General features: G+C 47.6%; 1 protein-coding gene across 2 annotated transcripts in view; it reads right to left on the minus strand.

Annotated features, from left to right (window-relative positions):
* MB21D2 (Mab-21 domain containing 2) overlaps nt 1-12,947 on the minus strand; it is a 149,655-nt gene extending 136,708 nt beyond the window's left edge. The window contains exon 1 of one of the 2 annotated variants that reach the window (XM_004373567.3): nt 12,687-12,947. In XM_004373567.3, the coding sequence (XP_004373624.1) occupies nt 12,687-12,897 (211 nt within the window). In that variant the 5' untranslated portion in view covers nt 12,898-12,947. The remainder of the gene's footprint in view (nt 1-12,686) is intronic. The other variant, XM_023728707.1, reaches the window with a different exon arrangement.
* Between the last annotated feature and the right edge of the window lie 1,391 nt (nt 12,948-14,338).

Below are 14,338 nucleotides of genomic sequence, written 5' to 3' on the forward strand. Positions count from 1 at the left end.
TCCAAAAACACTGCTGCTGAGTCAAGCCTGACTCGTGGTGACCCCACGTGGGTCAGAGTAGAACTGTGCTCCATAGGCTTTATCAGTGGTTGATTTTTTGGAAGTAAATCGCCAGGGCTTTCTGCTGGGTAGACTCGAGCCTTCAACTTTTTGGCTAGCAGCCAAGTGCCACTTGCACCACTCAGAGATTCCAGGAACTGGTTAGAAAGGCAAATCCTCAGGCTCCATCCCAAAAGGACTGCATCAGAAATGCTGGGATGGGGGCTGGCAGTGTATGGTTTAACAAGCCTTCCAGGAGATTTCATCCACACTAAAATGTGAGGACCACAGCAGCGAAGGAACAATCACCAGGTGTTGGGAAACAGGTACTACACCCGCTTTAGAGGAGAGAGGTGGGCGTGATCTCCATTTCTCCACTGTTCCCACCGCGCCCTGGCGTCCTTGACCCTGACACGGAGCTGCCGTCAGCCCCACTTTCCCTACTGCCCAGTCCCTGGTGGGCTTTGGCTGGCCAGCTCTGATCTAGACGGACCACCTCTTCTCACAAGAGGCTAATGAGCCCCTCGGACACGAAAACGCAGCCTGCATGAAAGCAGGCTGTGCCCACCAACGGCACAGTTGAAAGAACAAACTGTTGAGTTCCTTTATCGATCACAACACAGTCCGTACACGCAGCTGCTATTACGAACAGCTGCAGCTGCTAAAAGGGTGATCTTCAAGCAGCCTAGAAAAAGTGCTTACTAGCTGAATACCAATTAACAGGCACGTGCAGACTTCCAGGCTCAGGGCTGGACTCTTCCTCCTGACCCTCACTGCCTCTCTCCAGAGAAGAACCCATCATCCTTTCAAGCTGAAGGGGTAGAGAGGAGAATGCTTTTAGAATCAGCATGATACAAGACAGAGAATTTGGGGTTTGTTTCAAAGGATTTGCCTTTGATCTCAGCTCCGCCATTCGGCCATTCTGTGTCCTTGGGGGAGTAATTCAGCCTCTCTGATCCTCCACTTCTTCCTGTGTTAACACAGAGTTAATAACAATATCCCTACTTCATAGCGTTGTTGTGAGGAGTAAATCAAAACGGGATTACGCATATGAAAGCATTTAGTAACCTGTGGAGGACTAGATACAAAGGCTTATTGATCATCATCTCCTGAAAGCTGCAGTTGGCCCCAGGAAACATCTGAAGTAAGACTCACTGTTCTAGCCCAGGGTTATCCAAGTTGAAATCAGAGAATCATGTGGCTACAAAGGGCCTTTTGTAATCCCACCTTACTCTACACCCCCCGACACACCTCCAATCCCTGAATGCTATGGACAAGAGCCTAGTCAAAGTGGGGGTCCCACTAGGAGAATCCCCACCCGCAGGATGCCCACTCCATTCCAAGGCAGGCAGCCCATTCCACATAAGGCCTAAATCTGAACATTAGACGAAGACCCCCCTTTATGGAAGGCAAATCAGACTTACTAGCATTCAAGCAGCCTTGAAAGCGAGGGCAGAATTTCTCTCTGGACCTTAACCGCTGTTTCTCAACAGACACATTAATAGCGTCAAAGATTTGAAAAAAAATACACTCAGACTCATGAATTTCAAGCAAAAACCCAAACGTCCAAGGCAGCACGGCTCCCCTTAAAACGGCCAGTTAAACTCATCTTAAACTGATCACCTTTGACCTCTTGCCAGAATTTCCCTAGCTTTGTTAACTGGTTCATTTGTCACATCAAGACCCTGGGGCTCATCTGCAGGAAACCCGAGTTCAAGCTGAGATCCCCAGTCCCTTTCTACCTTTCGATTTCTTTCATTCCGACCTCTCTTGATCACAGGACCTCAAAATGAATTAGCAAATCTCAGACTAGGGGTCCACCCCAGACTAAGCTACCATCTGATGTCACTTTCTCTGATCATGATGTTTCCCTCCCTCACCTCATCTGAATGCCTGGAACACTCACCCTCCAGACCCCTGCATGGGGCACCCAATCAGATACGAAGTTGTATTTAATAGCTTCGTTACATAAGTCTCCTCCTCCCAGTGCCAGAATGAAAACTCCTTCAATTCATCGACTGTGTTCCAAAGCTTCTGTGTCCCCACCATAGTCTATAAGGCCTAAATGAACAAATCACCCCCTCTTCCTCTCTGATCTTATCTCCCACCAGTTACATCCTCTTTACTCCACTCCAGTCACACGGGCCTTCTCCACGGCTCAAACTTGTTAGGCTTATACCATCCCAGGGCCTTTGCACTTGCTGCTCTGTCTACCTGGAACATTCTCCTGTCCACTCTTCAGATGGCTGGCTCCTTCTTATCTTTCCATTTCAAATAGCTCCGCTTCAGAGAAGTCTTCTCTACCAATCTTCACTCCACCCAGGTACCCTGTCATAACACTCTGTACTTTTGTTTTTTTATAGCACACTATTTATCTGCACGCTTCGATCTTGTTGAATACCCCAGAGAACAGAAGCCCTATGGAGACAGTGATCTTGCATCTCTTCTTTACCCCTGTGCATGTACACAGTAACCACCCCAGTGCCTAGCACATAGTTGGCACTCCAACAGATGTTGAATGAATTTATGAATAAATGAATTCTTAACAACACATTATAGATACTCAAATACTAGTCGGAAGAAACAAAAAAACCTAAATAAGACCTTATACTAACCCCCGCTACTGGCTGGATTCATCTCACAAATAGTAATCAAGTCTTCTCGTGTACAGAAAAAAATACATAAAAAATAAACGAATTTATTCATAGCAGCACTGTCCCTAGTATCTGTCTCTTTATCTTATGCATCAGAAATTCATGAAAAGGCACTTAAGTGGGCAAAAAACAGATAGCTGTTTCCTGGAGACGGGGCCTCACATAATGGCATAATTATGAACTGCCCCTTAAAGAAGTCACTCAGCTGGCAAGTGCTTAGCCAGGTCCATTGTAAACGCTGACACAGACCCTAAGAACCCGTTGGCCAAGGCCTAACAATCAGACTTGGGGATTGCATGTCTACAGACCACGTGCTTACCCACTCCGCTCACAGCCCCCCTCACCCACTGCGTGCGCTCAGCTGAGGAGGAGAGCAGAAATGCCCAGAGGGGAAGGCAAGCTGCCACCCTAGCCTTGTCCAGAGAACCTTCGCCCCAGCAGCACTGGAAGATGTCAGGGGACGGGAGAGGGGACAGAATAACCTATAAGCAGAAGGCACTCTAGACCTGGACTGTGGTCCTGTTCCACAACTTGCTCCATGACCTCGGACAAAGTCACCTCACCGCCCAGAATCTCAGTACCCTCGTGTGTAAATGGGTGCTAATAGTTCCTACACCACCTTCCTCAAAGCCCTGTCCTAAGACGAATACCATACCAGAGGTGAATATGTGTGTAATCTATAAAGCACTATGTAAAGGCAAATCATGATTACTGATTGCAAACAATAGCAGCTTATAATTCAGATCCCACACTAGACGTCCAAACACCTTAACGAGAAAGATGACCTGTGCTTTCTCTGCACAAAGTCCCGAGGGTGGACATGCCAGAGGTCCACGAGTGCCCCAGATGCTAGCAGAAGAAAAGCCAGGGTCCACAAGAAAGGGGACATTACCAGGAGTCACCGTTTGCTGCCCTCTGTCAACAAGCCATAGTTGTCACTTTGGTCATTTCTTAAAATGTTCTAGGATAAGTCTTGAGGGTGTTGTTATTCTTGCAATACAGAAAAACCAAAACCAAACCCACTGCCAATGAGTCGATTCCAACTCATAGCAACTCTGTAGGACAAAGTAGAACCGCCCCGTAGGGTTTCCAAGGAGCAGCTGGTGGATTCGAACTGCCAACCATTTAGTGAGCAGCCTGAGCTCTTAACCACTGCGCCACCAGGGCTCCTCTAAACAGATAGTATATTTAAATGAATATGATAAAATAAATGGGATTTCAAAGAAAACCAATATTAAATGCAAAATGTGTTTTAAAAATAAATGTGTAATAAAGCAACGTGATTTTTTATTAATGCATTAAATAACTACATCTATCAGCAAGTTTAATAACCACCATAATTTCTAATCAAAAAACCAGCTGCCATCGAGTTGATCCCAACTTACAACAACCCCACTTGTGTCAGAGTAGAACTGTGCTCTGTAAGGGTTTTCAGTGAATGATATTTCGAAAGCAGATCACAAGTCTTTTCTTTCGAGGGACCTCTGGGTGGATCTGAACCTCCATCCTTTTGGTTAGCAGCCGCAGTGCAGTGAATTACTTAATATGGCCCTTCCAGACATAGTCTTTGTGAATCCCACACTATGATTAGGTGGGACTATGTAAATAAGGTGTATGGAACCTGTGATAGTTAAGGTTATGCGTCAACTTGGCTGGGCCGTGATTTTCAGTGGTTTGGCAGTTATGTAATGATGTAGTCATCCTCCATTTTGTGATCTAATGTAATTATCCTCCACTGTGTGACATGATGTAAATCCTAGCCTCTATGCCTGTGCTTATGATCCTATTTGGGAGTGAGTTGTCCCTTATGTTGATGAGGCAGAATTAGGGTGGGAAGTATATTGACTCACTGCCTTACTACGGGGTGTGACTCAAGTCATCACCCTTACCCCAGTCATCACCCTCACCACCCTTATTCAAGTCACACCTTACTTGAATCACACCTTTTATCTTACAAGAGATAAAAGGAGACAAAAGCGAGTGGGGTGGGGGACCTCAATACCACCAAGAAAGAAGAGCTAGGAGTGGAGCACATCCCTTGGACCTGGGATCCCTGAGCTGAGAACCTCCTAGACACAGTAGACAGAGAGCTGTAATACCAGAGACAGCACAAGATGGCAAGAAGTGGTGGTAAGCATGGCAGGTAACCAGCAGCAGCAGAACCAGGAGACCAGCACGAGACATCACGGTGGGCTTCCTGGCCCACGGAGCAAGACAGTTAGTGGGTGTGCCAATCTCCAGAGCAAGAGAGCTGAGTGCCTTCGGGCCAAGGCCTCCTTGGTGCAGTGGTGTGCCCCCACGTACTTACTGGTGAAGCTAGAGCTTTGTAACCCTCGCCTGAGCAGGGCTAAGGCCAGGATGAGGGGCCAAGGGCCAGAGAGAGGCCTGCATGCAAACATGGCTGAGAAGAGGCTGTCCTGATCAAAGAACTGTATCCTGAGTCACTTCTAATCCTGAATTGTAACCTGCTACTTCCGTAATAAACCCCATAACTGTGAGTATTGTCTGTGAGTTCTGTGTGGCCGTTGCAACAAATTATCAAACCCAGCAGAGAAGTAGAGAGTACCGTGGAGGGACTGCTGGTGTAAGAACTGCTAAAAAGGTTGGAGAGAGGAGGTATGTCTGACCTCCACCTTGTAGGAATCAGCCTTGGGCTGCTGATGCTGATAATGATTCTCTCTCCCCATGGTGAAGTTACAGGAGGTCAGACACCTCTGCCATGTCATTTTTTCAGCAGCCAAGCATGTTTACTGTTTGTACCACCCAAGGACACCTAAAGCAGCTATAAATTATTATTACCTTTTTCTATGCATTTATCTTTTTCTTTTAATTGTGCTTTAAGGGAAAGTTTGCAGCTCAAGTTAATTTCTCATACAAAAATTTATACGCGCATAGTTTTATGACATTAATTGCAATCCCCATAAATTATATTTTGACGTATCTACAACCACTAATATGAAATGCAAATGTCTCTGATTTCTATTAGCAACAAAAACTCAGGTACTCCTAATACCACTATGATTTATTACCTCCATTTATAATGGAAGAAAATGCTGTATTTTGGTTAGAGGTTAAATAAAAATAAATATGTAATTTTTTTTTTCCCCATCAAGTTCGCAAACTCCACCTGATTATTTCCACGGGCCCAGGTTAAGGACCCGTGATATAGAACACAACGAAGACCCATAGGAAGAAGGTGAAAACATGGGGTGTATTATGTGACCACGTAGAACATGCAAAGAGACAGGCGGCATTGAGGGGCGGACCAAACCCTCAGAAGCCAATGTGAGGGTTCATCAGCCCGTTATTAAATTACAGATGATGCTCCAAATTCCAGAACAGCATCTTCTTCTGGAGTAAAGGAGCCCTAGCGGTGTAGTGGTTAAGAGCTACGGCAGCTAACCAAAAGGTCGGCAGTTTGAATCCACCAGCTGCTCCTTGGAAACCGTATGGGACAGTTCTACTCTGTCCTATAGGGTCGCTATGAGTCAGAATTGACTCGACGGCAAAAGGTTTTGGTTTTAGAGTAAAAGATGAGCAAGAGAAGCTGGGAGACCATTCCACAGGTTTCAGGTTATGGCTCCTCTTTTAAGGTGTGGAAGATGAGAACCTATTGTTAATTTTTAAAAAGGGCACTTTTTCCCCGTTATGTAAAACTGTACACATGTAAACATGCATGGGTGCAAACGTGTGTATAACCATAGATGTCTAGAAAGATACACGCCAAAATATTAACACTAATTAGAATTTGGGGGTGATTTTATTTTCTTCTTTGTATTTTCTATAATTGGAAAATGGGCAAAAAGAGGCCCAAAAGAGATTTAAGAGGCTTATTTAGGGTAACATACACATCACGTATTACAAAGTAGACTAGTACTAGATGTTAGAAATTTCCTTTTACACTGTACAAAAATTTTCAGATTTAGTGTTACATGCATCTGAATCCATGAGGCAGGTATAATTATTAGCCCCATCTTACAGATTCAGAAACTAAGGCTCAGAGTCCGCTAAGTGACTTGTCCAAAGGCACACAAGCAAGTAACTGGAGGAGTTAGGGCTAGAATTCCAGCCTTCTCCTCCTCCTGAGGGAAGACTATTGACATTTTCATTAAAAGCCAGGGCTCTGACATCAGCCTGACCTTGGATAGTCCCAGCTATGCCACTTACTTGCTGTTAAACTTGGGCAGATTCCTGAATCTATCCAACCTTGGGTTCTCTGGAGTACTTTATCTCAAAGGGTCATGGTAAGGATTAAATGATACAATGAAGCAAAGCCCCTTGTTACAACATCTGAAACAGAGCCAATAATCAACAAAGGATGGCAAGCACCATTCTCATCCCAGTTTGCTCTGCCTCCTTGCCCCCACCCCAGGTAGAAAGACTTCAATAATGCCTACCAGGAGCCAGCAGACATATCTGATCGTGAGGCTCAGCGGCCTGGCTCTGGTCTCCAGAGTCAACGGGGGTCCTGCTCATTGTGCTCAGGAGCAGCCCCATGGGGTGGGGCACGGACCACACGAGGGCTAACAGGACAAGATGTAGTGGTGCTAAGCAGCCAGCTTGGGGATCTCGAGCGGTTCAGATTCAATAAGTCTGAAATGGGACCTGAGATTGTCAGTTATTACAATGCTCCTCAGGAGAGTCTCAGGGGCTAACAACACTCAAGGGCAAGTTCTCAGTTTGACAAGATAAAGAGGGAATCCAACACTTCAGTGAGTACAACAGGAGGCCAGCCTAATCCCAAGCAATGCATTAGCCAATGGGCGGCACAACAAGGAATTATGGTGTGATGAGGCGAATGTGTTTTGCATGGGGGAAGGACATGAATTTGGGGGAGCCAAATGGAGACAGACAGACAAAGAGAAACCATCCTTGCTCCTACAGGCCAGCATTTCCCAAGGGGTGAGCCCTTTTGGTCATGTAACCCAAGAGCTATGGGAACTTCCTGCCTAGGACAGTGGGAGGAGAGTGAGCATTTAAGTCAGACATACCTGCGTTCAAACTCAAGCTCTGTCCCCTTGTTGTGGGCTAAGCGCTAGACCTCTTTGAGCCTCAGGGTTTCATCTTCCTTCACTTCTAAAATAGGCATAATGATACTTCTTACAAAGTTGTTGGAAGAAGTTTATATGAGATAATAGATTTATGCAAAGTAGCTAGCACAAAGGTGAGCACAGTATGTGTTTAACAAATGACAATGCATGTGGGAATTAATCAAGCCCGCTATGAACCAAATCGACTCCACAGCAATGGTTTTTTTTTTTTTAAATAAACCAAATCAAACATCGTGGAGTTGACTCCAACTCATGGAGACCCCATGTGTTGCACAGTAGAACAGCGCTCCATAAGGTTTTCATGTCTGTGACCTTTCAGAAGCAGATCCTCAGGCCTTTCTTCCAAGGCACCTCTGGGTGGTTTCAAACTGCCCGCCTTTCAGTTTGTAGCCAAGCGCTTAAGTGTCTGCACCACCCAGGGACTCTTTGCACTCCATAGATTTTATTGCAGAAATTATTCCAGCTTAAATCCACTAGATTTTCTAATAAAACGCATTACTTTAAATACATAATAAAATCATATATACATTCCTTTTCAGTGTACAAAGTAATTTCACATTCACACACAATTCTGAAATGAAGCATGACTGTTAGCATGTTTAATAGATGAGAAAATGAAGACCACACAGCAAGAAGCAGTAGTGGGACTGGAACTTTTAATATTTTATTATAACTATCAATTTCTTAATGAAAAATTGGAAAAGGTGATCTTATTATGGAATACCACCACCCGTCTATCGGTTTGTCGTACTGTGGTGGCTTGGGTGTTGCTGTGATGCAGGAAACTACGCCATTAGTATTCCAAATACCAGCAGGGTCACCCACGGTGGACAGGTTTCAGCGGAGCTTCCAGACTAGAACAGAGTAGGAAGAAAGGCCCGGCAATCTACTTCCAAAAATTAGCCAATGAAAACTTTATGGGTCACACCACGGAGTATTGCCCAATATAGTGCTGGAAGATGAGTTAGTTGCCTAGGTTGAAAGTCTCTCCAAAACAGCCAAACAATGAACTCAAATGCACCAACAATCATAAAGATGGCACGCGACCAGGCAATGTTTCATATACATAAGGTTGCCATGAGTCACAGCTGACTCCAAGGCACCTAACAACAGCAATCTTATGGAAGAAAATACTTGAACTCAAACTACTCCAGACACGACCACAGATGCTGCTTGTGTTACACTAATACCAAAAGCTGAACTCAGAAACAAAATTCTCAAAGAACAGGAAGCAACTGTCCTTCCTAGAACAAAGCCGCTCCTCTGGATTTCATGTGTCTATTGTTAATGATCTCAAGCAGGAGAAGAGAAACAGGTCTCAGGTCAGGAGACCTGACTTTTAGCAACATCTCTACCATTTATTAGCCATGTGGCCCTGGATGCTTCTTAACCCCACTAATTTCAACATCCCATTTGTGTAATGGGAAAGCAATACCTTTTTCTAAGGCTGTGTGAAGATTAGCTGCTGACACCAGGAAAGTAATCAATAAATGATAGTTACTCTAGTAACCAGGCCGTGGTGCTGATGGCTGGTCTAGGGGTTAAGCGACTGTTGTCTCTGGCTTCTCTAGGTTCCCAGTATCCCCTCTTCTGCATCTGTTCAATGGGGATACAACCAGTCTCCAACCGACCTCACCGGGGAATGAAGATAACAAAAGAGCTGGCGGAGACATTATGCAAATACCAAATATTATTAAAACATTAATGAACTCTGGCAAATTCCCTGAATTTTGATAAATGGCGTTTATTATGCACTGCCAGCCTCTCACGCAATCTGGGCTCTCAAATATTAACTAGCTAATAACAGCAATCATTCTCCTAAAAGACCAAGGTGTAGAGAAATAAGGAGTCCAGGTGATTCCAGCTGAAACTTGCCTCCATAGAAATCAGAATCTCTGTACAAAAAGAGAATGTTAGGAGAAGCCAGGAAGACCTCAGTGACCATGGTGACCACGGTGACCCCAAGTGGGCTCAGATCAGCCCCAAAGCCTGTCCAGAACCCTGCTCTGACAGGACAGTGAGGTGAGGTTTCTAGATGCAGAGAGGTCATTGATTATGACAACAGCCTACTACCACTTTGCTCTTCTGCATAAAGTTGCCCCCAAACTAGACAAAATGGGAACAGATCTGGGAGGCCGGTGGTGGACTTCAGTCCAGGCTAACAATCGTACACAGAGAAACAGCGGCTTCCCCTCACCCACCAAAAAAGAAAGAAAGAAAACATTGCCATTGAGTGGATTCCAACTCCTGGTGACTCCATCTGTTACAGAGTAAAACTGGTCCACTGCTCCATAGGGTTTTCGTGCCTGTAATCTTTACAGAAGCAGACTGCCAGGCCTTTTTCCCTCGGAGCCACTGGGTGGGTACGAACTGCCAACCTTTAGGTAGGTAGTCAAGTGCAAACCATTTGTGCCACCCAGGGAACGCCCCTGCCCCCAGCTGCCCACCGTCCCGCCCCAAAAAAAGAGGCAGCACTACCCACAGCCCCATTAAAGAAGCCTATACCAAACTCCTCTGTGTGAGGAGATAATGTTTCTAAGCTTTTGACAATCCTCAGGTGCAGCTCAAATGCAGGCAGAACAAAGCCAAGGGGACTTGTTCCCCCCTACCATCCCCCAGGGCCAGAAAGGAGGGCCGGGTGCCACGCCAGGGCTCAGTAAGACACTGTATTCGCATATCCACGACAAACCCAAGGTGGTGGAAAGGGAAAAAAGTGCACCAAAAGAGATTCTGTTTTTTGAGTCAAGTGAAAATCTGCTCTAGAAAAAGGAAATCCACACAAGGACCCTCGCCGTCTCCACGCCCTCACTCGCCTGGAGCGGCCAGCACCTCCTTACAGGAAAGCAGGGAACTCACAAATGAATGCAGCGCCACACGCAGGCCAGCTCACTTTGCCATCTGCTTCGCGTGTCCAGAGGCGCCGGAGGCTTAAATGACACTCTCCTGAATTTTCTCTCCTGCAGGTGGAAAGACCAGATTCCCCGGAGGCAAGGAAGGCTTCTCTTGCAAGGTCAGTTGAGTAAAAAGCAATAGAAGCAAACGTAGTCTCCCTGTCAACACAACGCCACCAGTGACACTGAACACACATACACATGAAGAGCCCCAGGATATCGCACCCTTCCTAAAGGCTTGGTTAATTCCGTGTCTCAGCTGTGTGTTTAGCTAAGTTCCTAATGAGACAGGCATCTAAACTTACCCTTCCCCACATCCTCCCATTTTCTAATCCATGACTATCCTGACTTTTCATGACCCCGTACCTTTTTCTAGTAAATGATGTAGGGCAGGAGACCTCAGAACTGGGCGGTAGACTTCCATTATTTATGCCAAAGACAAGGGCCGTGATTAAGCAACTTATATAACTGCCCCCGAGCCTCCTCTGTGTCCTCACCTTCCTGACAATCACTGTACTGGTTTTCAGATCTAGAAGCTTTGTAAGCTTCGTAAACTTCCCTCTGGAAGCTCACTTCCACCAGGTTAGGAATTTAAAAAAAAAAAAATTGTAATTCATCTAAATAGTTGAATAGTCAAATATATCAACAGAGACCTTTCAATGCCATACACAATCTAGGATATACCTGGGGAGAGCAGAGCAAAAGGTAATCCGGCCCCAAGCTTTCACAGGTTTTGTTCAACTTCCCAAAGCGTTACAACCGACGACCGAGCGCTCGGTTTGCTGCGCTGTGGGGAGGAAGAAGATACCCCAAGGTAGAACCAGCAACAACAGATAACGGGGCTGAATGGAAGTTGCTGGAAGGGGGAAGGCAAATGCTCTGTCTTCCTCTGTAGCCAAAAGACCCTTTCCAATGAAATTTCCACCACCTGGAACGCACAAGAGCGCACACAGAGACCCGCCGTTCGGGCAGCTACACTCGAGTCCACTTCTGCGGAATGCTGAGGACCCGGCGACGTATTTCACGATAGCCACGGTTCCACTGGTGCAGCCTGCAGGCTGCATCCGCGGCTGCCAGCGGACACTCACACTATACCTCAGTAACAATAATCCTAAAGACAGGACACCTGAGGAGGGGTTCCATCTCCAAGGCCTGCTTTATTTTCCTTTACACACTATTCAACAATCGGTTTAAGGACCCGTAGCTGCCCGGCTGGGAGGCGGGGGTGCACGGCATATTTTCTTCCCTCCCGTTATCTCCCCGGTTCGAAACTCGGGGCACACATCTCCAACAATACACAAAGAGGAGGCAGCCGGGGCTCCCTGGGGGTCAGCTCTCTGAGCCAGGTCATTTTCGAGCTGGGCACTGGGAATTCCGAGCTCAGAAAGCCGGGAGAAGCACCGGAAATGCTTCCGATCTCTTCAAAGGGAAGTCGATTTGCAAATCAAAGTTGCAGGAACTCCGGGCGCCCAGCCTACTTCTGCGGGTTACTCGGGAACACCCAACAAGTTTGACCACCGGGGGCTCGGCTGACAGCGCCGCGGCGCAAGACTACAGAAGCAACTTGTCGCTCGGGCGCCGAGCCAGAGCCCCAAGCTTTCCAGGCGACCCAAGCTTAGGGGAGGACCCGAGACCCGGCGAAGGGAAGGTCCGAGGCTCCGGGAGCCAAACCCCAAATGCGCCGCCGAGTCTCACCTGGACCGCGCTGCTTCCAGGGGCTTCCCCTCAACCTCGAGGCGTTTCACCAGAAACACTCCACCTGCCTACCATCCCCGGGCGGGTAAGAAATTACGAAAGAGCCAATGACCGAAGGAAAAATGAGAAGAGACTCCGCGCAAAGTACAGTAAGGAGGGGAGGGAAGGCAGCTCAGCTTGCGGAGGAGAAAGAAGGGAAAAGGCGGAACAGAGATAGGTTTTACCGCAGGCACCCGGCTCCAGGAAGGAAGCCCGTGAGAAAAGAGAGCGAGAAGGGGGAATGGGTTTTCTAACCCTTCCCACCACACACACGCACGCACACACACACACACACGCCTCTCCCTTTTGCTGCTTACCCAGCATGGAAAAGATGAAATCCTTAGCTGTGTGAATCTCCAGCGCTCTCTGGTCGTCGTATTCCCGTTGGTCGTGCTTCGTGAATTCCTGGATGAGTTTGTTCAATTCCTCCACCCGAGCTCCGGACCTGAAATCCAGCTCCGGGAACGAAGGCTTGTTGTTACAGCCCAGGGAGGCTGCCTTGCTGGCGGTGGGAGCCGCCATCTTCATGCAAAACGCGCTGAGTAGCAGCTCCGCGGCGGCGGCAGCACCCACCCCCGCCCCCCACCCCGCCCCCCTGGGCCTCCTCCCCTCGCCCGCTCCCCGGCTGTGGCCCGGGCCCTGGGGCGTGCTGGCGGGCGGGCGTCAGGGCCGGCGGTCCTCAGCTCGGTGCGCTCCCGGCGTCCGGGCTCGGGAGGAACTGGACTGCAGCGAGGGTGCGTGTGTGGCCCCGACACCCTTTCCTCCGGCCCCACGCCCGCCCCGATGCTGCGGGTCCCTGCCCTCCCCTGGCCTTCGCTGGCAGCGGCGACAGCGGTCGTAGCGCCAACCGGAGCCTCCCTCCAGGCGAGGAAAGTGAAGTGGAAACAATGTGAAATTCACCAGCTCTGAAATCAACAAGCTGCCGGCTCCGGTGTTCCTGAGCCAGCACCAGCGTCCCCATTTAAAGGGACAGCGCACCCAGTGGGAAGAAAAATAAATGACAGAGGGCTGCGCGTCTCTGCCACTTGCCAATCTGTACTCGGGCAGACGCGTGAGGTGTGGACATATTCTTTCTGCACCCCCCACCCCTTTTGGGGCAGGGCTTGCCAAGCGGCCAAGCGCGTTCAAAAGAGAAAGGAGTCTCCCTCTGTCTGATTTGAAGGGCGGTGTCCTGGGCGAGAATGTTACGCTTTTCCATCTCTATCCCAAGAACTCCAGTGCCTTTAGATGGTGAAAGAACGCGCCCTAAGGAATATGAAACCTATCTTCTGCCCTCTTTGTTTTTTTTTTTTGCCTAAATTACCAAGCAGGACGGGGTTAGTCTTATTTCAAAAAGAGGGTACCCACACCATCCCATGTAGACACTCCCATTAGCCATGAAAGTATCCCTACCTTTGCCCCAGGTAATTAATTTCCCTGGGTAACAGCCTACTCAATTTAACAAACAGATAATGAGTTAATGAAGTCCAAACCGCCCTTATACAAAGATAGGGAAAAGGATTAGGGTTGTGGGGGAGGAGGAACAGAATCAATTGCCCCAGGTTGCAGTGAATGTTGAATGAGGTGGTGAAAATTCTCTCATTCAGCAAATACAATGTGAGCACCCACTACTTGCCAGGCACAGTGCCAGAATCTGAGTGGACAGTGGTAAGTCCAAAGGCATGATTCCTGCAGTGGGGTTACACTTACATGACAAAGCAGGTCCCATCTAAGTCAGGGTGTTTTAGACAGAAGAGGATCTCAGGTGTTTTTCATGTTTATGAAGTATTTGACTTAAACACAAGATGTCCGTTGGCTCTTGGAAACGATGTCCGTTGGCTCTTCCTCCCTAATTCTCCAAAATCTTATCTCTTTTCGGCCCCACAGTCCCTGGTTTAGACGGGGCTTTTGTCATGTCCTACCTGGGTTTTCATGGCCAAGAATACATGCTGTTTTATTATCCTTGGAAGAGAGTTGATGCTTTGTCATG

This window comes from Trichechus manatus, unplaced genomic scaffold (genome assembly GCF_000243295.1).
Source record: "Trichechus manatus latirostris isolate Lorelei unplaced genomic scaffold, TriManLat1.0 scaffold00026, whole genome shotgun sequence".
In the NCBI taxonomy this organism is placed as follows: Eukaryota; Metazoa; Chordata; class Mammalia; order Sirenia; family Trichechidae; genus Trichechus; species Trichechus manatus.